This window comes from Danio rerio, chromosome 16 (genome assembly GCF_052040795.2).
Source record: "Danio rerio strain M-AB ecotype USA chromosome 16, GRCz13ab, whole genome shotgun sequence".
Lineage (NCBI taxonomy): Eukaryota > Metazoa > Chordata > Actinopteri > Cypriniformes > Danionidae > Danio > Danio rerio.
The window spans coordinates 51,984,692-52,011,297 of record NC_141036.1 but is presented as its reverse complement, the minus strand read 5'-3'; the positions used below and the strand labels follow the sequence as shown (position 1 = coordinate 52,011,297).

The 26,606-nt window shown below is 37.1% G+C and overlaps 2 protein-coding genes and 1 long non-coding RNA gene across 3 annotated transcripts in view; 1 reads left to right on the top strand and 2 right to left on the bottom strand.

The window, feature by feature from the left end:
• The window catches only part of LOC147840416 (uncharacterized), a 976,031-nt gene that overhangs the window by 674,598 nt on the left and 274,827 nt on the right, over window positions 1–26,606 (bottom strand). The window lies entirely within an intron of this gene.
• sv2a (synaptic vesicle glycoprotein 2A) overlaps window positions 1–26,606 on the bottom strand; it is a 91,163-nt gene that overhangs the window by 29,201 nt on the left and 35,356 nt on the right. Inside the window, exon 2 of the mRNA XM_087288040.1 lies at window positions 18,013–18,735. Within this exon, the coding sequence (XP_087144166.1) occupies window positions 18,013–18,610 (598 nt within the window). The 5' untranslated portion in view covers window positions 18,611–18,735. The remainder of the gene's footprint in view (window positions 1–18,012; window positions 18,736–26,606) is intronic.
• Window positions 5,576–26,606, top strand: part of LOC147840419 (uncharacterized) — a 41,625-nt gene continuing 20,594 nt past the window's right edge. The window contains exon 1 of the long non-coding RNA XR_015512306.1: window positions 5,576–5,942. This is a non-coding gene — a long non-coding RNA (uncharacterized LOC147840419). The remainder of the gene's footprint in view (window positions 5,943–26,606) is intronic.

The window sequence follows — 26,606 nt, the reverse complement described above, 5'->3', positions numbered from 1 at the left end:
CTAGCCTAGAGCACTATCTGCTGTTAAAATCTAGCCTAGAGCGCCATCTGCTGTTAAAAACTAGCCTATAGCGCAGTCTCCTGTTAAACACTAGCCTAGAATGCCATCTGCCGTTAAAACTAGCAAGCCTAGAGCACCATCTGCTGTTAAAATCTAGCCTAGAGCGCCATCTGCTGTTAAAAACTAGCTTAGAGGGCCATCTGCAATTAAAAATTAGCAAAGAGTGCCATATTGTGTTAAATACTAGCCTATAGCACCATCTGGTGTTTAAAACTAGCCTAGAGTGACATCTCATGTTAAACACTAGCCTAGAGCACCATGTGCTATCAAAAACTAGCCTGGAGCGACATGTGCTGTTTAAAATTAGCCTGAAGCACTATCTGTTGTTTAAAAAGTAGCCTAGAACAATGTCTCCAGTTAAACACTAGCCTAGAGTGCCATGTGCTGTTAAAAACTAGCCTAGATCGCCATCTGCTATTAAAAATTAGCCTAGAAGGCTAAATAAACTAGCATAGATAACCATGAGCTGTAAAAACTAGCCTAAAACACTATCTGTTGTTAAAAATTAGCCTTGAGCGCTGTCTCCTGTTAAACACTAGCCTAGAGTTCCAACTGCTGTTAAAAACTAGCCTAGAGCACCATCTGCTATTAAAAGTTAAGCAGGGAATCGATTCAAGAAAGAGTAATGCACTTTGAAAATCTCAGAATCAATGCAGAATCGATCTGTCAAATTATTTTTGTCACAACTCTAATGAATAATGTTTAAATCTAACCAGTGTTTAGCTCATCATATCAAACCATATTACATTTTATCGCTATACTTTGTTCTCACATGGTTAATGTTAACAACATCAGCATTGGGTGCATTTAGTGTGTATTAGCATTGCCTGTAGATTTCAGCTCCTCTGTCGTCTCTAGTTGTCATCCTATTTAAATTTCATATAAAAACAGATAAGTTTAATTAATCTGCTACCTTTAGCATCTTCACATGTGATGAAGTCTACTAGCTGCGAGTAAGATGAAATAAGACAAATGTGTAAAAAAAACACTTGAGTTAGCAAATATTGTAACAACATTACTGTTGTGAAATCTAAGAAGATAGCTTTCTGGTAATGTACTTGCTAATAAAAGTAAAATTTTGGATCCCTTTTAACCTAAATAAAGTGTTGGACGGTGGTTTTAAAATCATTGTTGTCTTTGTTGGTGAACAAAGAAGGATTTCTTTGATTTAGAGGATTTACGCAGACTGTTGAAAGCCGACTCTTTCACAGCTCCGCCATCATCATGTGACTGAGAGTGTGAAGGCAGACAGATGGCACTGCTGGCACAGATGTGCACTATGCCAGAGATAAAGCAATGCATGAATCGTCTGTGGAAACAATTAAAATGACCCATGGAACAAATATATTCCTCAGATGTAGCTCTTTCACTTCTGATGAGACTTAATTGAGTTTTTAGATCCTTTTTACACTGCATTTAACCCTAGATTAGCATCTTGGGTCTTGTTGGGTAAGCGAGTTAAACACACCGGCATCCAAAACAATGGCTCTGTTCCAAAACCTACAGAGCCATTTTACTGTGTGCAGCCTATTAAGACAACATCCTAAAAATCAACTACAAGAGATTCAAAATGAACTAATTTACAAAAAAAATATACCAAACAAACATCCATATATGATAGATTAATAAGACTGAAGTTAAACATGTATAATATACACTGCAAAATGCCTTTCTTACTTAGATTTCTGTCTAAATTCTGTCTGATTTCTAGACCAAATATCTATAAATTCTTAAAACAAGAAGCATTTTCTAGACAAACAAAAACATTGTCTAGTTTTAAGAAATAATATGCCAAAATTAAGTGTCTTCTTTCCTTAAAACAAGCCAAATAATCTGCCAATGGATGGGGTAAGCTAAATAATCTTATTTGAAAAAAAAACAACAACATTATTTTGCTTACCCCATTGGCAGATTTTTTTTATCTAAATATCTACAGTATATTAGGGATAATTTTAGTGACACTAATTTTAGTGAATCAAAGACGAAAGTATTCAAGAGTAATACACCACTGTTATTATTTTTTTAACACTAAAGCCTATTTAGAGCACTTTGAAGCATATCTAGAAGCATATTTGATGACAAAAGAAAAAAAATAAATTTGAAAAATGTCGCTACGTTACAAAGCATGCGAACTATCTCATATGCAGAAAAGCTAGTTCATGCTTTTATGACTTCTAGACTGGATTACTGTAATGCTCTGTTCACTTGTTGCCCAGCAGCCTCTGTTAATAAACTTCAGTTAATGCAAAATACAGCTGGCAGAGTTTCTAGGAGTTAAAAAAAATTCCCCCCAATTTTATCCTCTTTATACAGGCTGCCTGTTAAGTTTTGAATTGATTATTAAATATCGCTTCTTATCTATAAAGCTTTAAATCAGGCATGTCCAAACTCGGTCCTGGAGGGCCGGTGTCCTGCAAAGTTTAGTTCCAACCCTAATCAGACACACCTGGGCTAGCTAATCAAGCTCTTACTATGCTTCCTAGAAATATCCTTGCAGGTGTGTTGAGGCAAGTTGGAGCTAAAATCTGCAGGACACCGGCCCTACAGGACCGACTTTGGACACCCCTGCTTTAAATAATCTACCTCCTGTTTACCAATCCATCATTCTGTCTTGCTACAATCCAACCCTCTCTTAAAGATTTCAAAATTCAGGGTTTCTGGTAGTACCCAGAATAGCAAAGTCCACTAAAAGAGGTCGAGCCTTCTCATTTATGGCTCCTAAACTCTGGAATAGCTTTCCTGATGATGACCGAGGCTTAGACACACTCTCCCAGTTTAAAACTAGATTAAAGACCTACCTTTTTAGTAAAGCATACACACAAAACATTTCATTACGGTATGTTATCATTAAGTCTTAAAGGGACTTTGTTCTCACTCAGGGGGTTGTTGCTAGATCAGATATGGTTATTTATTAAAATTCTGTTTAAATGTATTTCATTAACGTCTACCCCCAACCCAACTCTAAACCCAACCATCACAGTAATGTAAAAACAGTAGTTGTACTGAGTATTATTGATGTTATCTATTAAATTACTCAATAAAGTGTATTTTTTAACATCTACCCCCACCCCAATTCTAAACACAACCGTCACAGCACTGTAAAAATATTCATTATTGTTAGACAGTGTCATATAAATGCTGCTATATTATTGTGCATATCACACTTCCGGCCGGCCTCGTATCCGATCTAGACTTTACCCACTCAGGGCTGTCTATGCAAATGAAGGAGAGTGGGAGGGGCTTTCTGCAGATTTCTGCGGAATAATTTTGGGAGTATCATAACTAAAACCTTAATATGTAAAATAAAAAATAATAGCTTTTTAACTTTTATTTAACGTTTAAAATGCAAATCCTCCTAGATTCACTTTTTTGGTAAACAAAGCAAGTCTCATATATAATATCTCTACTAAAAGACAAAAAAAAATACTGAACAAACTGCATTGTACATAAATCAGATGAACATTTTCACATTAGTCAATATTATTACTTTAATTAATTTAAAAACTGAATAAATATAGATTTACACACATTTACTCAATTAAATAAACAGAATTAATGATGGCCTTAAAATCTGCGGAATTGTGCACGCAGAAAATTATATATATAACCTGAGTCTGAGAGTTCTATTCAACCCAAGCTCATTCTGGAAACGTAGCCCCGCGGACATTTCTGGAGACTGCGATTTACGTGGCCGGAGGTACGTATGGCCGCGTTTTGTTTTTTTTCGAGCGAACGCTATGGGGCGGTGTGATGCCGCTCCTCCTCTTCGTGCTCGCCGGCTGACGGCTCGCCTCTGTGTGGAGGGCTTTCCCAATGCAACCAGTTTGTCCGCTTAGCTCTCAGTGTTACGTCGGCGGAGCGGAGGCCCGGAGAAGGAGGAGCCGGCCACGGGAACGACGGACGGAGTCCGGGAAAGAGCGGTTCCAGAAATCAGGTAAGATGAAAAACAGAATCCAAAAAATAAGGGCGAGAATGCAGCGAGATCTGAAAAAGCGATCAAAATCGGACAAGGGCTTTTGCTTTTTTTTCTGGACGGCTTTTGCAAATTGTCGCTTGGGTTTAGGGAAGGAGGAAGAGGAGGGCGGCTGGATCGGCCGATTGTCCGGCCGCCCGGTTGTTCAGTCGTTCAGCCAGTCAGTCGGACGGACAGTCGCTCCACAGCTTTTCACGCGAAAACAGCGCGGACACGAACGGTGCGCGCTCCCGAGAGGCGTTCAAGACTCGAAAAAGCGTGCACAGCGGCCTCTTGCCGATTCGCAAAAACAAAAGCTGCTCGAATACGTACCTCCCGGGACGTATTTCGCAGTCTGCAGAAACGTCCGCGGGGCTACGTTTCCACAATGAGCCTGGGTTGGTTTTATTTATTTGATAGTTTATTTCACATTTATTGTTTGTAAAGGCTAAATGCAAATAAAAAGTAAACATTAATTTTTTTGTACTGTTTTTGTTTAAAGTTATAAAAAAAAGTTATAAGAGCCTGGATGTTATTATAGCCTGCAAATTCAGTTTGCTGATGTTTGTGGGTACAGACATCTATTGTGTGCAGACTTGTCAGTTTTTTCCTTTCTTTTGAATATTGTCCATATCGATATCAGAATTATATTGTATCGACTGAAATTAAGAAATATATTGTTATATATAATAGTAATAAATATTTTCCATATTGTCCAGCCCCACTCTGATGACACGTACTAAGGAGGAATGTCAATCAAAGTGTTTCTGCAGACTGATTTTTATGAAGTGTGATTATAAAAAATAAAATTAATTCATTTAGACCATTAGAAGCTGGTTATATTCACACACTGTCACCAAACAACTATGCTTTAAAAACCCCTTATAAAAGTTATTTTTGCATAAAAGGTCCCCTTTAAAATGCATTTCCCTACTTTTAACAGTACAGTGAATGCACTTGCACAGTAAATGCACATTTATAACTCTCTATCTTGGTTTGAGCTATAATTAGGTGTGCATCTGCGCTGGTGTTTGTGAAGGAGCTGTGAGAGTAGTTTTGAGTTTGTGTGGCGAGGCAGCTGTCAGCACCGCTTTCCTCTTACCTTGGCCTCATAATGGCTCTCTATGGCAGACAGCCGTGATGATGAGCCCTGATAGGCATCACTGCAATGCAGCAGGGGTCTATTTTCTCCAGGGTCCATCGGTTTACAAACCCTGCAAAGGACCACAGATCTCAACACCTACTGATGGTGCTGGGTCTGCTGCTGGACAATGATTTGACACACTGGAGTGTGCATGAAATGGGGAATTGGGATTCAAATATGACAATACTGCCCTTTTACTATCATAGATATATACATTAGATGTCACCTACCCTGTTGTCGTCTATTAGAAGGAATGCGTCAATAGAGCCGCCATTTTGGAACAGGGTAGCGCTCCTTTGAAATGAATGCGGGACCAAGGTACAGTGGAGGACTGTGGCCATCTAAAGCCAGAGATATACACATATATGCATATATCTATGATCGAGAGTTTTCCTTGAATAATTTTACATCACTTTTATACATTGATGGATCAGTGATCGCACTGGCATTCCTGACAAAAAGCTTGTTTTTGTGTGTACAGAAATGTACTATCCACCCTCCCTGTTTAACTTGATCTAATCCGTGTCCTGAAACACACCTCCTCTCCTGCTTTCACTTCTCATACTGACGGAGGGATTCGTTTGTAAATGAATCTTCGTTATGAACGACTCGTTCACTAGCCGACAATAATACAAGTTTCTGGCACTGCAGCATCTCGTTGTCATATTTCTTTTGCATTGTTTGCTGATTTTAATTAACAAAACTAGCATAAGCCGAGTATTTAGTGCGAGATGGTGCTACTTTGCCTTATGGTGAATTCAGTAAGTGACTGTTATCATCAATAACGTTACCTGTTATCACTAAAGTTCAGAACATACAGAAACGTAAAAACTTAATCTTACCTATAAAATGTTCTGCCTTCGTGCTTTGTTTTCTTTGTTTGCTCGTTACTATCCCCGTAGACAGCGCTAAAGTCCCGCATCTTCACGTAGCAACACTGTCTTAATTGTCTAGTGTGTCTGAATGACATTTGTTCTGGGAGCACTGTACCAATGTGGCGGCGCTATTGACGCATGCTCAGGGTCCCTAAGCGATATCTAGGGTATATATCTATGTTTTACTACTAGCTATAGATGCTGAGATTGCAGATCCGCCAGTTTATTCAGATTATTATGAAAACTTGTTTCTGCCATGCTGATAAAAATAAAGCTTATAATATGGGGGGTTATAAAGAGATGTTGTGGTAGGGTTATTTTTGGTTAAATAATCCTGTTTAAGAAATTTTGTAGCATTGTAAGTGCCAATAATAACATTAATGCCATTGAAGATTTTTTGCTCCTCTAATGAACTTTTCTGTTTCATATAAAGCTTTTTTTTTTTTAAAGAACACTTTAAAAATCAGAAATACATTTTCTGCCATGAAGAGAGGAAAGGACTTATGCACATTAATCACAATGTCTTCCGTCCATTCCATATCTGTTTTTAAACGAAAAAAGAAACTTAAGAAAACGGGTGTTTTTTTGGTTTTCTTTTGCTCACAAAAAAAAAAACAGAAAAATAAAACAAGTTTTTGGCTTGATTTAAATTTTCTTTAATTTAGGGCAGGAAAACGGATAAATGACTTTAAAATTCATTGTACACATGTAGGTGGTGTTGAAACGCCCGTTTTCCTTTGATTGGCCAACCAAATCTAAGCCTGAGCTTGTGACGTTGCCCTCAAATTAATAGTCATATATATATATATGTATGTATGTATGTATGTATGTATGTGTATATATATATATATATATATATATATATATATATATATATATATATATATATATATATTATGGATGTAACGGTTCACAAAAATCACAGTTCGGTTCGATACGACACAGTGATGTCGTATCGAACTGTCTGTACCTGGGAGTACTTTCTGACGTCTCTGAGTGTGCTGCATTCATTCATGAGAAAGACTTGGTTCAAACCAATCAGCGCGCTCTATTGTGCATGCGGTGCAACTTCATTAATATGCATGATAGCTTTGAAGACTTTTACCTGAAACAGTGTTCAGACAGCAGAGAGACGCCACGTTGTGTTGCCAAAACAAGTGGGAGAAGAAGAATTGTTTGGAGATACAGGTCGTCAGTGTTGCCTTTTTAAATGTGCTGCAACTAAGGTTTTGTTTTTACTTCCCCACTATAAGAGCGCAGCTGGACTCACGTGTGGATCAGTGCACGCGACACGTGGCAGAAATACATTTGTAAGGAACATTTTTTACCCGAGAGCTTTTCGCATCTGGAAATGGTGAAATCCGGATTTGCTGCTCGTCTTCTTTTAAATAAGACCCTGCTCCAGTTGGTGTGGATTGCTCTGTCACTATAGATTTGGTAAGTGAGCGATCAGTGGTCTTTGTTTGTTTATTCAGATGGCAAAGTTAGTTTGTATTGTCAGCAGTACTCTTTCAGTGTTTAAAGACCGACAGTACGTTACAGTACGTTAATACCACTACAATATTATGGACTGAAAGATCTTCTGTAAATGCTGCTCGCCAAGTGTAAACATGTAAACACGCCAATCAAACTATAACCCACCGTCGTGTTGAATTTCCGACGCATTTTGTGACAGGATAGTCTATACACACATGGCTTTCTGACCTACTGAGTGCATCTGAGTAACAAAGAAGTGCAGAGGTTTTTTTCTCTTATACGACGTGTGGTATCAAACATTCCACAGTCATTAAACACAGTCACTGTCTTTCAGATCAGCGCGTGCCCAAATGGAAACTCACATTTTTATCCAAATCCTTTCCTCTTTGCCTCCCCTGACACTCCCACCTAAACGGAGCTAGACACACCCACTTTCCTGACTTTTTCCAAGCTAGAGGTGTGAAAACACCCTGCTGAAACGTGGGGGTTTCATGGCCCTTTAAATAACAGGTTTGTAAATATTGCAATACTTAAAGGTGCAGTAGGTGATCTGCCAAAATGCTAACTGCTTAGCATATTATCTTTGGACGGCAGGGAGGGACTGTGATTCAAAGCCACACCCCCTGAAATCGCGAGCGCGCGCACCGCATCACAACAGCAGACAGACAACCCACCAGTTCATGTCATTCGCCAGTTAGTTAACGTTAGTGCAGGCGCCATGCAGGAATTACATTTATTACTTAGCCACACTTACATGCTATTTCAGAGCGAATAAACAGAGTAGCATGGTAAACAGATACGTAGGCTTTCATTGTTCAAAAATGACCCAATGTGAATATAAAAGCAACTTCAGCTCAGTAAAGCAGTTTAGGCGGAATAGCGCTATTTACTGATGTTTTGATGTTAAACTAAATATAAATCTACATTATCGATGCTTTAAAAGGACCTTATGAAACTGAAAATAATCACATCAATCTTTCACCGGGAGATTTCAGTGGCTGAACAACACGTCTGTGCATATACGTCATTAATAACAACACAATCTGACATCAGCTTAGCCTGACTAAAATAGTTTTAAAACAGAACATTACCTGTTTAACAGTAATACTTCAGCCATGGTGTCGTCCTTCCTCCAGCATGCTAAAGTAACTCCAATATTGATTCAGGTTTTTAAAAGTTTCAATTCAGCATTTGATTTCTCCCGGTCCCTCTCGTGACCGCGCGGCCGCTTATGCAGACGGGCACGCACTAATGGCGGATCTGCGTGAACAGACTGCGCAGAAGTCTGAATCTACATTTGCTGACAGACAGTCTGAGCTGCTTATCAGAATTATGGGAGATGTCGGTCCGACAGTATTTAATTGGATGAACATTTTTTAGTTTTATGCCTTACCCAGAATATAAAAATACTAGGGGTGTAGCGATACACTCAGCTCACGATACAATGTGTATCACGATATAATGTTCACAATTCGATATGTATCACAATATTTGGAATAATACATTTTAATTAAACTAAAATGCAAATTTTATTTAAAAAAATGTAATTACCAAGTAAACTATTTTTTATGTATTTCTTTTGTTTCAACGTGTTAAACTGAACCTTCTTAAAAGTTAAAATTAAACAGACCTGTCTCTGGAAAATAAAACAATTTAAAAACTTCTTAAAAAATATTATTGAAATGATTCAATTCACTTGAATTTAACAGTAAGAGCTTAAGGCTTTGCTTGGTCAAAAAAAAAAAAATCTACATTTCAAAGTAATTAGCAGTTCTATAAGATAATCCTGAACTTATGTGTATCTGTTTGAGAGGTTTTTATGGATGGCTGTCTTTAAGTTGGGCATGATGAGTGACAGGGTGGCCGTCTTTTCATTACACAGGACAGTCGGGACTCTTTTCAGCAGTTTAACTATTTCTTCGGCGTTGCTGATGTCGGCGCTATCAAGTGTATCATGTTGACGTGCATTTTTGTGTACCTCTGTACTCAAAAGAGTTCACGCTCGTCGTAATCATAACTCTAATATGCGATATGATTATTTAAATAATGTGCACGCTTTCGGTTTCATTTCCACTGCTGTTCATACTTCCCACGCGGCTCCTGAACGATCACTCTGTTCCACAAACTGAATGTTGTTTACTACTTTATTACCTGTTAGTCACAACCTCAGGTTCTGTTCACTGAAGCAGACGCGCGCGCGTCTATCATAGTCCGCCCTCTGTAGTAACAGCTCACGGTCAGCTCACGTCATGTGTGATTTTGCGGCCGCCAATACATCATTATATGAAGACAGAATGATATTTTAGAGGGAATTGTACCTTATAAATACAGTGTGTGACTCTTTCAACACCATTAGGAGGTATCCATGTCGCTGTGCAAAGTTTGTAAATCACTGTGAAGACTAAAATTTAGGCTATGTTTGACCCAGTATGCATGTCAAAAAGGGGATGAGTCTAAAGAAATGACTGTGCAACCGAAATGTAGCCAGACGTCTGATTTTGAGAGGATGGGCCATCCTCTATTTTAACTCCACTCATCTTGGTCTGCTAACATTACTGCTGCTGCAATCTGAACTCATGTGCGACAGCAGGTGGAACGTAGCTCACGTGCAAACAGCTCAACTAATAAGAGAAAACGGACGTCATATCGTAATAAAATCGTCATAACGCCACGATGCATATTGTGACATTTTTGCATCGCAATAAATCGTACAACGATAAATCGTTACACCTCTAAAAAATACATATAAATACATTTAGATCATTTACTGTAATCATTACTATTGGACTGTGAAGAGACTTTAAACCAGCACAACAATAAATGTTTCTGAAGACAAAATAAATCAATAACAAAGTATGAAAGTACAATTATTAAGCAGATTATAAACGTGGTTATAAGTCAAGAATACAGCATTTGTATCTGCAGTTAAAAACTGTTTACTAACGTTTATTAATGTAGAGTTCATACTTAACAGATGATGAATTCACTATTTGCTAATGCTTAATAAATGGTTCATAGTGTGTAGTTATTATAAAGTGTTATCTATGCAGTATGCAGCAACAAAAAACACTCTTTTAAAGAAATCACCATTAGCCAGAGGCATGCTTATTATATTTTAAATATCCGCAAACAAAGCGCTGTGTTCTGTGGAAGTCTCTCTGTGACTCTGTTTCAGCTGAATTCTGCACTTGCGTGGGCCGGTTTATGACCTTCAAAGCCAGTGACACAGATCGCATTTGCAGGGGAGACATGAACAATGGTGATGACAACACTGAACACGTGTGCTGTGTGATTCTACACAACCTGCTCACCCGACAGCATTAATAAACCCTGCTGTGCTTGTGGTTTACCACATGCCTTGAATTTAAAGGGAAGCTTGCTTTTATACTCTATCGCTGCTACGCTGACACTGACATCACAAAGGAGTCAGTTAGGACTCTGTGATGGTTGAGTGGGCGGGGCTATCTGTATTATGTCACAGGGGTCTCTTAGATGCAAGCGGCAGGGTTACGTGCCTGGAGATAGCTGAGCTCCACCGCCTCCTTAGAGAGAGAGAGACAGAGTGAGAGAGAGAGAGAGAGAGAGAGAGTATCTATTGGATAATATGATATGTTATTTAGAATTTTATTTAATCATCATATGTATATATCTCTTTTTTTAATTATTATTTTTACTACTACTACTGTTTACTGTGTTTTATTATACAAATATGTTCTTTTTTATGTACACTTTATAACTGATTTGGCAATACATTTGTACAATTGAACTGAGTTGAATTGAAATCTTTTTAATGTAACCTTCATAAATGCTTTGACAATAATTTGTAACATTTTTCATGCCAATAAGCAATTATTGAATTGGACTAAATTGAATTGAATTGAATTGAATTGAATTGAATTGAATTGAATTGAATTGAATTGAGCTGGATTGCATCGGAATTGGACTGGATTGGATTTGGTTAAATTTAATTGAATCGAACTGGATTGAATTGAATTGAAATAGATTGGATCGGATTAGATTGAATTGAATTAAATTGCATTTAAATGAATTAGATTGAATTGAAATTACATTAATTGAAATGGAATGGATTGAACTGAATTGAATCTAATTGGATTGGATCGAATTAAATTGAACTGGATTGGATTGAATTGGATTGAACTGGATTGAATTGAATTGAATTGAATCTAACTGGATTGAATTGAATTGAACTGGAATGGATTGAACTGGATTGAATTGAAACCAATCTAACTGGATTGAATTGAATTGGGCTAGATTTAATTGAATTTAATTAGATTGGATTGAATTGTATTGTATTGAAACTTATTGGATTTAAATTAAATTAAAGTAAGTTAATTGGAATAAACTGAACTGAACTGGATTGAAATGAATTGGATTGAACTGAATTGGATTCAAATGAATTGAATTGAACTGAATTGGATTGGGATTTAATTGAATGGGGTAAATGCCGAGCTAGTGTGTTTCCCATACTGATAAACTTTCAGTGACCTGTTATTGTGAGTTTTTTTTCCATTTTATACAGTTCCTTTTACAGCATTGATGTTGTAATGTAATTTAAATACAATCAGTTAAACAGACTTTGGCATTCATTTAGTTGCTCAAGCGAAGACACGAGACAAAAAGCCGTTCGCTCTCATGCGCCCGTCAGAATCGGCAGGCTAGCGCAGAAGCTCCATTGAATATATTGGGGTAAAATAAATGCTCATATTATAAAGACATGGCGGGGGGAAATGTTATTTAATGCAGTGCTTGTTGAACAGTCTGAGACCCACTTTATATCGGATATCACTCAGCTAGTGGAGATCGCTGATTTTGAAAGAAAACAGACCTTAAACGCGCCGGATTTGCATTGGCATACAATCCACAGGAAACGATTAACCCAGGTTACTGGCAAATTAAAAGTCCTTTTGGCATGCTTCGGCATATACCCTATTGGACTGAATTTGATTCAATTAAGTTGAGTTGAATTGGATTGGACTGAATTGAACTGGATTGAATTGAACTGAATTGGACTAAACTGAATTGAACTGAACTGGATTTATTTGAATTGAAATGAATTGAATTGAATTTATAGAGAGAGAGCAGAGGGGGAAGGGCGAGAGAGGAGACTGTGATTCTCCACACAGTGACAGGAAAGCACACAAGCTCCAGGCTTGAGGAAGTGGAGGAAAAAAAAGAGAGAGAAAGCGGGGGAGGGGCTGGGAGACTATTAATAGAGCTATTTTCCCTTTCTGCTAGTGTCTCTCTGCGTCACAGATGAGGGGAGCGCAGTGGACTGTGGCAGGTCTGTGTGTATTCTGTTCTTCATTTTCACTAGGGGCTAATGTGTGGTACGGTGTTCTGCTGAGGAACAGACGAAAACGTGCTCTGTCAAAGTACAGCGGCGACACCTTTCACCCTCACTGAAACACAGATCTGTTCTGCACCTGCGCACAGCTAAAGACACACTCGTCTGACATACAGCCTGCTGCCATTTACAGTTTTCTCTCCTTCTTTCCTTTTCTCTCTATCTATTCATTTATTCAGCTATCTTTTCTAATTAACCAACCATTTATAATTCAACTTTTCTGCCTATCCATCCACCCATCCATACATCTATACATACATCTATCTATTCATCCATGTATCCGCCTGGTCATCCATCTATCCATCCTTCCGTCTGTCTGTTTGTCTGTCTGTTTTTTCGCACATCCGCTTGGTCATCTACCCATCTGGTCATCCATCCACCCATCCATCCATCCATATATGCATCCATCCATCCATCCATCCATCCATCCATCTATATATCTATCTATCCATCCATCCATACATACATGTATGCATGTATCCATCCATTCATCCATCCGCCTGGTCATCTATCCATCTATTCGTCCATCCATCTACTTTTCTATCTATCTATCTATCTATCTATCTATCTATCTATCTATCTATCTATCTATCTATCTATCTATCTATCTATCTATCTATCTACCTATCTATCTATCTATCTATCTATCTATCTATCTATCTATCTATCTATCTATCTATCTATCTGAGCTCATCCACCCATTCATCCATCATTTTATCCTTCTATCTGTGTATCACCATCTATCTATTCATTCACCCATCCATTTATTAATCCTTGTATCCATTCATCCATCCATCCATCCACCCATCCATCCATCCACCCTTCTATCTGTCCACCTATCAACACTCTATTCATTCATCTATTCATTCATATATACATTCATCTATTCATTCATCCATATATCCATTTGTCAGCCCATACATCCATCCATCCATTCATGCAGCTATGCATTCAGTATTTCCAGATGTCCATAAATCCATCCTTCTATCTGTCAGTCCATCCATCACCAATCTATTTGATCATCTGTACATTCATCTATTAATTCATTCATCCATCCATCTATACATCCTTCTGTCAGCCCATCCATCTACTCATGAATTTATTTATTCTTCATTTCCAGCTGTCCTTAAATCCATCTATCTATTCATCTTTTCATCTTGTCATCAATTTATCTATCTATCTGTCTATTCATCCAGATGTCTGGTCATCCATACACCCATCCATCCATCCGTTCGTCCGTTCATCCATCCATCTATCCCTCCGTCCATCCATCCATCCATATATGCATTCATCCATCCACCCATCTTCATCTGTCTATCCATCCAGATGTCTGGTCAATCATCTACCCATCCATATATCTATCCATTAATCCTTAATTTTCAGTCTGTCCATCCATCCATCCATTCATCCACCAATCCATCCATCCATGCAGCTATTCGTTTATCGTTTCCAGCTGTCCACAAATCTGCCTATATATTCATCTTTTCATCAATTCATTCATCTGTCTATCCATCCATCAACCCCACCATCCATCCGCCTGGTCATCTATCCATCTATTCATATATACATCCACTCTATCTATCTATCTATCTATCTATCTATCTATCTATCTATCTATCTATCTATCTATCTATCTATCTATCTATCTATCTATCTATCTATCTGCCTGCCTGCCTGCCTGCCTGCCTGCCTGCCTGTCTGTCTGTCTTGTCCATCCACCCACCCATCCATTCATCCATATATGCATCCATCCATCCATCCATCTATGCCTCTGTCCGTCCATCCATCCACCCATCCCTCCATCCATATATCCATTCATCTTTTTATCTTTCCATAATCCCATTTATCTATCCATCCAGATGTCTGGTCATCCATCCACCCATCCATAATCTACATATTAATCCATCCATTTGTCAGTCTGTCCATTCATCCATCCAACAATCCATCCATCCATCCATCCATCCATATATGCATCCATTCATCCACCCATCCATCCATCCATCCCTTCGTCTGTCCGTCCATCCATAGACCCATCCATCCATCCATCCATCCATCCATATATCTATGCATCCATCTATATAACTATCCATCCATCCATTTATCCATCCATTCATCTATATATGCATCCATCTATCCATCCCTCCGTCCATCCATCCATCCATCCATCCATATATGCATCCATCCATCCATCCATCCATATATGCATTTATCTATTAACCCATCCATATATGCATTCATCTATTAATCCATCCATATATGCATTCATCCATATATGCATCCATCCATCCATCCATCCATCCATCAAACAATAAAATCTCCTTGAATGTTGATTCATCATAAAATTTTATGAGATTAAATTTCAGTATCATTAACACCAAAAAAATATCATTATTAAAAATAATATTACACAAGCAAATAACACAATCCCCTCTCTTTAGAAGGCATCATTCATTGCATTTAAAGGCATCAGTAGGGAACATGGTTGCAGGTTTACTGCTGGGTGCAGTGAGCAGAAAAAAACCCTCCGCGGGCCATTTCATCCCACACATCCACGCTGTTAGATTTGATTGGAGCGTGTCATGCGACAGAGGCTGAGGCATTTCTGCTGCAGAGCTGCAGCTGCGCATGCATGGAAACGTTTTGGCACTAGGACCCAGCAGTCCTAGTGATGCAGACGGCACTTGTGCGTGAGTCAGGGCTGTTTTGTAACAGGGGAGAGACCAAGGGCCCTGCTCCCCAATGGCACTCACACACACACACGCTCAGCTGAGACCCAGGCACAAGATATCAATGAACAAGTGCTCACATGAGCAAACGAGCTCACATTGTGACCCGATAGTGTGATGGTGTGAAGAAAACACGGGACTAATGTCACAACAATCACATAAAAATCATTTAACAGACAACCAAAGGAAACACAGCAAGCGAACACAGCAGCAACACTTTTTTGATCTTGATATAATGGCACTACCTTTTTTTTGAATAAGAAACATGGTGTTCAAGGACACCATCAATGAAAATGGACTGCCATAGATCACGGGAGTCAGAATAAAGCATGAAAGCACACTGTGCCGTTCAGCATGCCTATTGTTAGTTAATTATAGCTCAAACTGCGTCAATGCTGCATTGGGTTCGACCAGGATGAAAGCTTGTGTGTCCTTGGATGGACAGACAGATGGTGAATTGGGCACAAGATGACAGTGGAAACTGGCCTGAAGGCATAAATTGTTTATATCACAGAAAAAGTTATTTTGCTATGAGAAAACATGACCCCTGGATAGAGAGCTTATCTAGCCCCATAGAAAAAAAACACACTTGTCTTCAGACATAACTGGTCTTCTAGTCTTAGTTGTTATCCAAACCTGTTCAGGCTAGTTAAAGAGGAATCTTTAGAGGGGTTTTTAGAAGGGTCTAAAAATGTAAATATTAGTGGGATTTTTAGATTTAAAGTTTTACATTTAGTTTAAACATTGAGCTTTACATTTTAGAATCCAATCCACCATTCTGAGAGTCTGGTGGGAGCTTAGCATAAATCACATTAGCTTAGCATAAATCATTGTATCTGATTAGACCATTAGCATTTAGCTAAAAACATTTAAAAAAAAAAGAAAAAACAATTTTCTTATTTAAAGTTTGAATCTTCTGAAGTTACACTGTGGACTAAGACAGACGGAAAATGAAAAGTTGCTATTTTCTGGGCCAAAATATTCAGGAACTAAACTCTTTCTGGTGTAATAATCAAGGAAGTTTGCTGCCATACTATTATTATTTGGATATATTTATTCATAATTCATGATTACTAATTAAAACTAAGCATAAGGTTCCTAACCATACCTAACTTTTCATTTTGCATCAGTGTTTGTACACAATGTAAACACAGAAGAGTCAAGCTTCAAACAGGAAAATGATCTAAACTCTATTTGAAATGTTTTGAGCTAGATGCTAATGGTCTAATCAGATTCAATGAATTATGCTAAGCTAAGCTAGCATGATTTTTATCCCAGACCCAGAGATTGGCTGAATGGATTTAAAAATGATAAAACTCAACTTTTTAGCTCTATTCATCCATCCATTCATCCATCCATCTATTTATTCATCATTTGAACCTGTCTATAAATCCATCAATCTATTCATGTTTTCATCTATCCATCAATCCATCTATCTGTCTATCCATCCACCCATATATCCAACCATCCATCCACCCACCCAACTATCTGTCCATTTATCTATTCATCTACCCATCCATCCACCAACTCATTCATCCATCTATCAATCCATCCATTCATTCATCCATACACCCATTTATCCATCCATCTATCAATCCATCCAGCCATCCATCCACCCATTCATCCATCTATCAATCCATTCACCCATCATTCCATCCATTCACCCATTCATCCATCAATCCATCCATCTGTCTATCCACCCATTCATCCAATCCATCCATGCATCTATCCCCCCATTCATCCATCAATCCATCCAAACATCCACCCACTCATTCATCTAACTCTCAATCCATCCATCTATCCATTTATGCACCAACCCACCCATTTATCCATCTATCAATCCATCCATCCATCCATCCACCGACTTATTCATCAATCCATCCATCCAACATCCACCCCACTCATCCATCCATCAACCCATCCATCCATCCACCCACCCATTCATCTATCTATCCATCCATATACCCAACATTTCATCCATTCATCCTTCAATCCATCCATCCTTCCATCCACCCATTCATCCAACCATCAATCAATCCATCCATCCATCCACCCATTCATCCATCCACCGACCCATTCATCCATCCGCTAACCCATTCATCCACAAACAATCTATCCATTTACTCATCCTTTCATCCTTTCGTAAACTCTTTTTGTAACTCTAGGGAACTTGTAAAATGAGCCTATACAAACTAAACTAAAACTAACAAAACCATTAATCGAAACTAACTAAATGTAAACCCAAATGTGCAGCTAAAATATTAACTAAAATAACCTTAAGGGAGCAGACCAAGAACAAAAACTAGAAATGTATCATGTCAACCCAACACAAACCTACGGGAAAAATAAATGAGGAAAGGCACAACTTCCAAAGGTACCAAAGATGGACTTTAAATCAGAAACCGCTGACTTACCCAGCATCCCTTTGTTGGGCTCAGACAAGCACATGTCTTTTTCAGCACTGGGCAGAACGAAGCCCACCACAAAGATCTCCACGCCATCCGCCATAAGGGCCAGACCCAGCACAAAGTAGAGGGTCCACTGGAAGCGTCCGTGGCCGCACTCCTGCAGGATGGTCTCGTACTGCTGCGCCAGCTCCTCCTGGTCCTTCCTGCGCTCGCCCTCATACTGTGTCATGTCCCGAAACTGAGACTGTCCCACTGCGCCCACCTGCCGATCAGCCTTCTCCACCGAGTCATTTCTGGGGATTCCCTGATACTCGCCCTCGTAGATCTCGTCGTCTTCATCGTGGCCTTCTGTGGAGTCGCTGTGGGCTCCTTCATCATCATTAGCCCTGCTGTTACTGCGGTAATAGCTGCCGTCCTGAGCCTGGACGGGGTAGTCGTCATCATCGTCATCTTCTTCAAAGCGAGTATAAGAGCGTTTGGTGTATTCGTCGGTCATCTTGTCCACGTGGCGGCCCACTTTTTTCCCAGCGTGCCTTTTGACTTCTTTGGCAATGTCCTTAGCGCCTTTGATGAAGGCCGATCGGTCTCTATATCCCTCATCCATGGCTGGAGGTTGTGCGTTGGTGGAAAGAGTGCTGGAGCTGGGTGTCAGGAGCTGCCTGTTTGCATGGGCTGGAGGAGTTCAGGACCTTGGACAGCAACTGCTGGAGAACAGCTCTACACGGCAGTCTGGAAACAGAGGAAAACAGAGGCGCTTATTTAGGAGGATATACTCTTTAAAGCATTTCAGATGTAACTGTTATCTTGTATGGTCAAATTACAGTGTAGTGTTCATTCATTCATTCATTATCCTTCTGCTTAGTCCCTTATTAATCAGGGGTCGCCACAGCGGAATGAACCACTAACCAGGGTTCAACGCTAAGGATTTTTTCTACTGGTCTGATCGGGCCAGTGGTTCAGATTTTTACTTGCCCTGCCAAAATTTTCACTGGCCCCACCAAAAAAAGAAAGGGAAGTTAATACCTATTTTTTAGATACATATTTTAAATATAGTGTCAAAAATAAAGTCTCTGAATCTAGAATTTTAATACTTAAAAAAATTGTAAATAAAAGTGTTATGCAAACAAAAAGAGCAGTATGGAAAATGTGGAGGTATTTTATTGCGGTTTGAAATTATTTAACAAAGGGTGGCTGACTTGTCAAACTGACGGCAAACTGTGCAACTGTGTTTTTTTTTGTTTGTTTTTTTTTGTCACGTTATTCACACGTAAATTTCTGCTTTTAAGATGTTAGAAACAGATATTTTGTTTTAGCCTTAGAATTTTATGTTGCCGCCATGTTGCCATTTCTTCGCTGTACTGGTTGTTAGAAGGTTATGGAAAAAAATAGAATTCTCCATCAGATAAGAGGAACTGGAAAGCAATACAGTGTTTACGACATCACAGAGAAGGTAGTGTTCAAAGACTTAAAAGCAAGAACTTAAAATGCAAGCAATTGATAAATAGTCACAGACAAACTAAATGTTAGTGACAAGGCAGCACTGTCCCAATCGGGCCAGTATTGATCCGGTCTACTGTCCCAAGTGTCTGTCACGCTGGCCCTGGGCCACCGGGCAGTCCTTATTGTTGAGCCCTGCTAACTATTACAGCATGTGTTTTATATATAAAATATTATATATATATATATATATATATATATATATATATATATATATATATATATATATATATATATATATATATATATATGTATATATTTATTTTTTTTTTTATTATAATATTTTACGTGCGTTAACACGCTAATTTTGACAGCCCTAATATATATATATATATATATATATATATATATATATATATATATATATATATATATATATATATATATATATATATTAGGGCTGTCAAAATTAGCGTGTTAACGCACATGATTAATTTGAAATATTTGAGGCGTAAAAAAAAATAACGCAAGTAACGCAGTTGCAGTTTTTTTTATTTCCTGTTGTGGCCGACGTGTGTTCAGGGCTGGCGCTTCCATACAGGCGATTTAAGTGGCCGCCTTGGGCAGCAGAATAGTGAGCGAACCCCCCAGTCCTCACATTTATCCGCTACACCCACCCCCTCCCTCACGGTCCTCGGCCTTCCATATGAATTTGCCTAGAGCGCCAGTTCAGCTTGCTCTGGCCCTGCGTGTGTTAAACGTGCAAAGAAATATGCCGTTTCCTCCAGAGTTTCATGCAATTTCTGTTTCATTTTTAATATTTAGACTTTAACTGCAGTTCAGCAGCTCACTATCATTCAGCATATTTTCATTCAGGATGTTTTAATGGAATTTAATACTGCATGGCGAACGGAAAGAAAATGCTCCGCATTTCGGGACTCGCGTGGTCATTTAAGATAATCAAAAATCGCTGTTTACATGGTCGACTCTTGATCAGTATTATCTTAACCATCAAAGCTGAGTATTGGTGTCCATGTGAATGAAAGTACCAGATGAATTCGCAAGCTGTCAAAAACATTTCTCTGCCCTTACGCTGCCTCCCTCAAATGTTTCATTAAGTTTGATGTGTTTCCCCCTTTTGTAAAGCGTCTGCTTCACGTTCCTCTGTCAGAATTCTTGCTTGTTAAATCTAGCCATTCTTTAGAATGCTTAGTTTAAGCAAATTTGATAATTGCGATCATGCGTGTTGATGAATCTGAAGGGTTTTTTAATAAATAAGGCATATCGTAATTAATCATGATTAATATATATATGATTGATGATTGTATATATATATATATATATATATATATATATATATATATATATATATATATATATATATATATATATATATATATATTATAGCAGATGTAAACGGGTCTTGCCAGTTTAACCCCAACCAATCAAAATCAACTATGGAACAACTACATGTAAAACCAGCTCCTGCACACTGAGTTTACCTTTAGCAGGATTTTCCAGCAAATAATGATTAATCACTTTTGTGATAGGAGCAAGAAAATATTCCAAACAAATTAACATTCAATTACAAACGAGTACACGGAAAACAGTGACAGCATGTAAAGAGGAGCAGTCGCTTGACCTTCAGTCCACTTTACATTCCGCAGGAAAACACTTCAGGAACCAGTCGAGCTCTGATTAAGGGCCGATTAAAATGTCCCCGAGGGAAATTCATAAAACCATCAGTCTGTGTTGCCTTGTACAATCTGTTGGAATTGGTCTGGATCCAGTTATTGCATTAATAATCTAATATACATAATTGAGGTGCATTAATAATATCTCAGGGCTACTTCTGAGCTCTACAGCTCTGACAGAGATCTGTCTGCACACTCTTTCACTGCGCAAAGCTGAAGAAGAGAACGTTCACGATTAGAGCTGGCCGTGACAACTTATCTTCCCTCACTGCAGCACGACCAAGAGCATAAGGTCAGTGATTTGATAGTCAAAAAGAGTAAAAATCATGCTTGAGCTATAATTTTCAGCTTTATTTTGTAAACTACTGATGACATTTCTACTGAATTCAAATGTTTAAAATAAAAATGCAGTCATTTGGAGTTTTTATTATGTTGCATAAAATAACAATAAAAGTGTCATTTGCAGAAATGTTTTCATTTATTTTTATGCAACGCTACCAATCTTTGGTAATATGTTAAGTAATCAATATTTTGAAAACCCTGAATTTTAATCACATTGTGTGAAAAGATTTGTTATTCTGACATCCACTCTGCATTTGGTAGAAATGTTATCAGACCATTATACAATAAAACAAATATCACCATTTTCCACCTCTTAAAGTCAACTGCTATTTTGAAATTTCCACCTGGATTTTACTTACCCAAATTTAAAAGCTTCCCAAATCCACATGCAGAGGTGTAAATGCAAAAATGGTATCATTTTAAAGAAAACCCTTTGAATTTTCATAAAACACTATTGAAAGTGTTTAAAATATCTGTATATGTTGTCTGTGTTATAATAAACACCTAAAAAAAAAGAGCAGTTTTTGTATTTTTTTATAAACTCAAATTTGAAAGTGAACCTTTTAGGTCCTGTGTGGTTTACGTTGCTGTAATTATTACTTTTGGTGGTTTTTGCACATGTCTGTAATCATAGGAAAATAGAAAAATGTCTCTACCATAATCTATGCAAAAGTTATTGTATTCCAACTGATGAGAGGTGCTATACAAGCCACAGGGATCGATCATTGTTTTCATATTTCACTATCTTTTTGTTTGATCAAACATAATTTAATGTGTTCGGACCAAGTCAGACATATAAAAGAATTACTTATGCGAATCACCTGTTTTGTTTTTTTACAGGGTAGATGAGCATTGTAATATTTTTTCAAAAAAACACTTTAATGAAATGGGTTTCAATAATAACACCAATTTTATAAAGTTATCTCCAAAAATAATGTTAATATGTGTATTTAAGCACATCGAAAACAAGAACTCCCACTTTACCTTTTTTGACTGTCTCTGCCTTCTGATATAAGCAATCTTACATTCAGCTTTAGTTTTCATCAATAATTAAGTCTAATCTTCATCATTTTTTTGTATTACATAAATAAATGCATAAAACTTTCCTGTATTATTTGTAATTTCAGCAATAGAAAATACAGTGTTCCTGTCTCTCTCTCTCTCTCCGTGTGTGCAACTTAAAGGCTTAACTAAGCTAATTAGGCAAGCTATGGTAATTAGGCGAATCATTGTACAATGATGGTCTGTTCTGTAGACATTCAAAAATATATTGTTTAAAGGGGCTAATAATATTGACCTTAAATAGTTTTTAAAAAATTTAAAAATGCTTTTATTCTAGCCGAAAATAAAACAAATAAGACTTTCTATGGAAGAAATAATATTATAGAAAATACTGAAAAAAATTCCTTGCTTTATAAAAAATTATTTGGGAAACATTTGAAAAAGGCAAACAAAACAGGAGGGCTGATAATTCTGACTTCACAATAGTTAAATAATTCATGATTCCCATTTCCAACACCTCTATTTCACCTCTTTTTTTCAACTGCACACAAATCTGTGTGTCTTTTCTATGTTCTGCTCTAATCTGCCTGCTCTTTTTCTCTCTGTGGTTGTGAACAGAGCTCATCAGCTGGACGTCTGTGAAGATAATGAGCCGGTCAGACATTTGGCCTTCTCAGTGACAGATTAAAAAAAAAGACAATCTCAGATATCAGCCGCTGCTCTTCTCAACACCTCAGCTTAATCCTGTCACACTATCGTGCCTCTGATGACTGAATACATGCAAACAAGGGCGACTGTAGGGCTGAAAAGGACATTAAAACAAACTGACAAGTTCTCCTTGTTACTCAAAGCAAACCCTGCACAATATATAATACAATCGTGCTGATATGGAATAAAATTCAACAAATATTTTTAAATGTGCATTTAATTAAGGAATAATATACAACCCCAAATCAAAAAAAGTGGGGATTTTATGGAAAATGCAAATAAAAAAAGTAAGTAGTGATTTTCAAAGTTACTTTGACTAATATTTTTTACTGCAAATTATACAACTAACATTATTTAATGTGTTTGTAACGTCTGGGGGGAGTGACACTCACAACAGAAGGTAAGATCCAATATGCAGGTTTATTCAATGTCGTCAAATCAGGTGTTAACAGGTATATGCAGGCAGTCCAGAATCGTAGTCGTATAAACAGGCAACAGGTCAAAAGGCAGGCGGCTAAACAGGAAAACAGTGTATACAAGGCTAGGGTCTAACTCGGAGAAACAAGACAGGGAAACGCGTTGTAATGTCACTAGAAAGCAAAGAAGACTCGGCAAACTGGAAGGGTGAAAGAGTGGCTTATGAATGGTGTGATATCAGTCTGTGACAAGGTTCAGCTGGTGATTGCAATCAGGATAGATGAATGAGCATGGGTGTCTGGGAGCAGTGCATGTATGAAAATGTAGTCCTGGGAAATGCGGAAGTGTAGTCTTGAAGTTCGTGTGAGAACCAGCGATCTATGGAAAGCGATCGCTGGTTGTGTGACAGTGTTCCTCTTGATTTTTATTGTTTGTTTGCTTGTTTGTTTGTTTTCAAAATAAGCATGTATTCCAATTTTGGTTCTTTGGTAACACATTAAAAAATAGTTGAAATTCAATAGTTGAATTTCAGCGTGTAAAAGACAAGAGTTTAAGCCTAAGCTACTGTGATCTCTGATCTCTCCACATGGGCTCAATACGTACAGTAGTTACATCCACAAATGCAATAAACACTGTACTGTGCCAAAAGGAAGCCTTATGTTAACAGTGTCCAGAAGCAACGTCGACTTCATTTGGCTCGGAGGCGTCTGGTATGGACCATCACACAGTGGAAATGTACTGACTTAAGACTTGTTTGCAGGAAGAATGGGAAAAAAATTACACCCGAAACACTTGCTCACTTGGTGTCTTCAATCCCTAAACATCTTGTTGGGAAAAGCAACGGCAACATTACAAAGTGATAAATGCTTTTTAGTTCCAACTTTTTTTGCAATGAAAAAAAATAAAATCACAAGCCCAGTTTATTATTATTATTATTATTATTATTACTATAATAATTATTATTATTATTATTATTATTGTTATTATTATTATTATTATTATTACTATTACTATTATTATTATTATTATTATTATTTATATGTTGTTTAATTAATTATAATTAAATTTTATTTACTATTATTTTTTTTTCATGTGGGGGTCAGAACTTAAATTACATGTATGACAGATTTTATCTTTTTACTCGATGTAATTTTCTGACATGTTTTTGCACTAAATATATATATATATATATATATATATATATATATATATATATATATATATATATATATATATATATATATATATATATATATATATATATATATTTGGAAAATAAAATCACAAGGAACACATTAAATATTGTTTGCTGTATTGTCTGCAATGAAATACTAGTCAATGTAAATTTTAAAATCACTACTTTCTTTTTTATTTGATTTTCCATACTGTCCCAACTTATTCTGATTTGGAATATAAATATAATATAATGTAATATAATAGAATATATAAATATAATATAATATAATATAATATAATACAATATAATACAATACAATACAATACAATACAATACAATATAATATAATATAATATAATATAATATAATATAATATAATATAATATAATATAAATATAATATAATGTAATATAATATAATATAAAAATATAATATAATATAATATAATATAGTATAATATAATATAATATAATATAATATAATACAATACAATACAATATAATATAATATAATATAATATAATATAATATAATATAATATAATATAATATAATATATCATACACAATACATTATAATCACGACTCTGATAAGTGAATACACACAGAAACACAAGTCAAGTGGACTGCAGTGCTATAAATGGCAATAAAACAAATCTACAAGCTTCCGTCGTTACTCAAAGTAAACGCAGTGTAATAGAAGAGCCGCTTGTAAAGCTATAAATGTGTGTAAAGGTGAATGTGGGCCATCATGAGCTCATCTGGGAGAACAAATGGCCCAGTTGGCGGATCATCATGTGTGGCCGTTTCCATTCACACTCACACAAACCCAGCATGTGAACACGTCTGCCAACAACACACACAGGCCTGCACTGCCCATTTCAAAATCATTTTTAATATTGATCAATCCCAGGGCTGATTAGGCAGCGTTTGGTGTAGGAAAATCCATGTTTGACAGGGCTCTGATGGGGATTTAATCGATGAAGCGTTGGCATATGATGAAAATTCATCATCTACATTCAAGGAAGTAAGATTTCATTCAGGAGTGTGCAAATAACAGTGATGGTTTCATGTACACTGTGAAAAAAAAAAGCTGGGCGCCACATAATTTCTTTATGTTGTCACAACACAAATCGGCCAAGTTAACTTAAATGTTTTTACAAATTTAAGTAGATTGAACATAAAACAATTAAGTTGTCCCAGAAAAAGCTCAAGAATTAAATCAAGAAGCTCATTTTAAATGAGTATTTTGAACAAGCAGCAAACTTTAGTGAAATAATCAAAGACTCTGAACAGACTGATATTAATGAGAGTGTTAAAGGGATTGCTTTTGGATTGCTGTTTCTCTTATATTGAAAAGACAGTAACTGGCTTTCAAAATATGAATTTGCTTTTGAATTTTTGGATCAACTAATAATCACCCACACAGTTTGGTCTCCTTCTGTTACAGCAGTAACTGTTGTTCAAAACTGTGTATTTATCAGTGTTTGTGTTATTAACGCATACATTTTTTGTAAAGCTGAAAGAAAATTTAAATAAATTGTTAATATTAAAAAAAGTGCATAGTAATACATAAAAAATGGGGCTCAGTGGTAAGAAGTACTGTTCCCCTTCGGGGGGAACTTCAGCACTATAAGTGGATTTGATTGTAAAATCCACGCATTGGGAGGTTCGGTTCAGAAGCTACTCGTCTGAAAGAGTATTGAACGGGCCAATTAAGAATGAATTGGCAGCGCAAGCCTGCGCAGGTGAGCGGCATAAGCAATCAACTGAGTATATAAGCTCACCTGGCGCCAGCAGACGCTATCCTTTTCGCTTCAGAGACT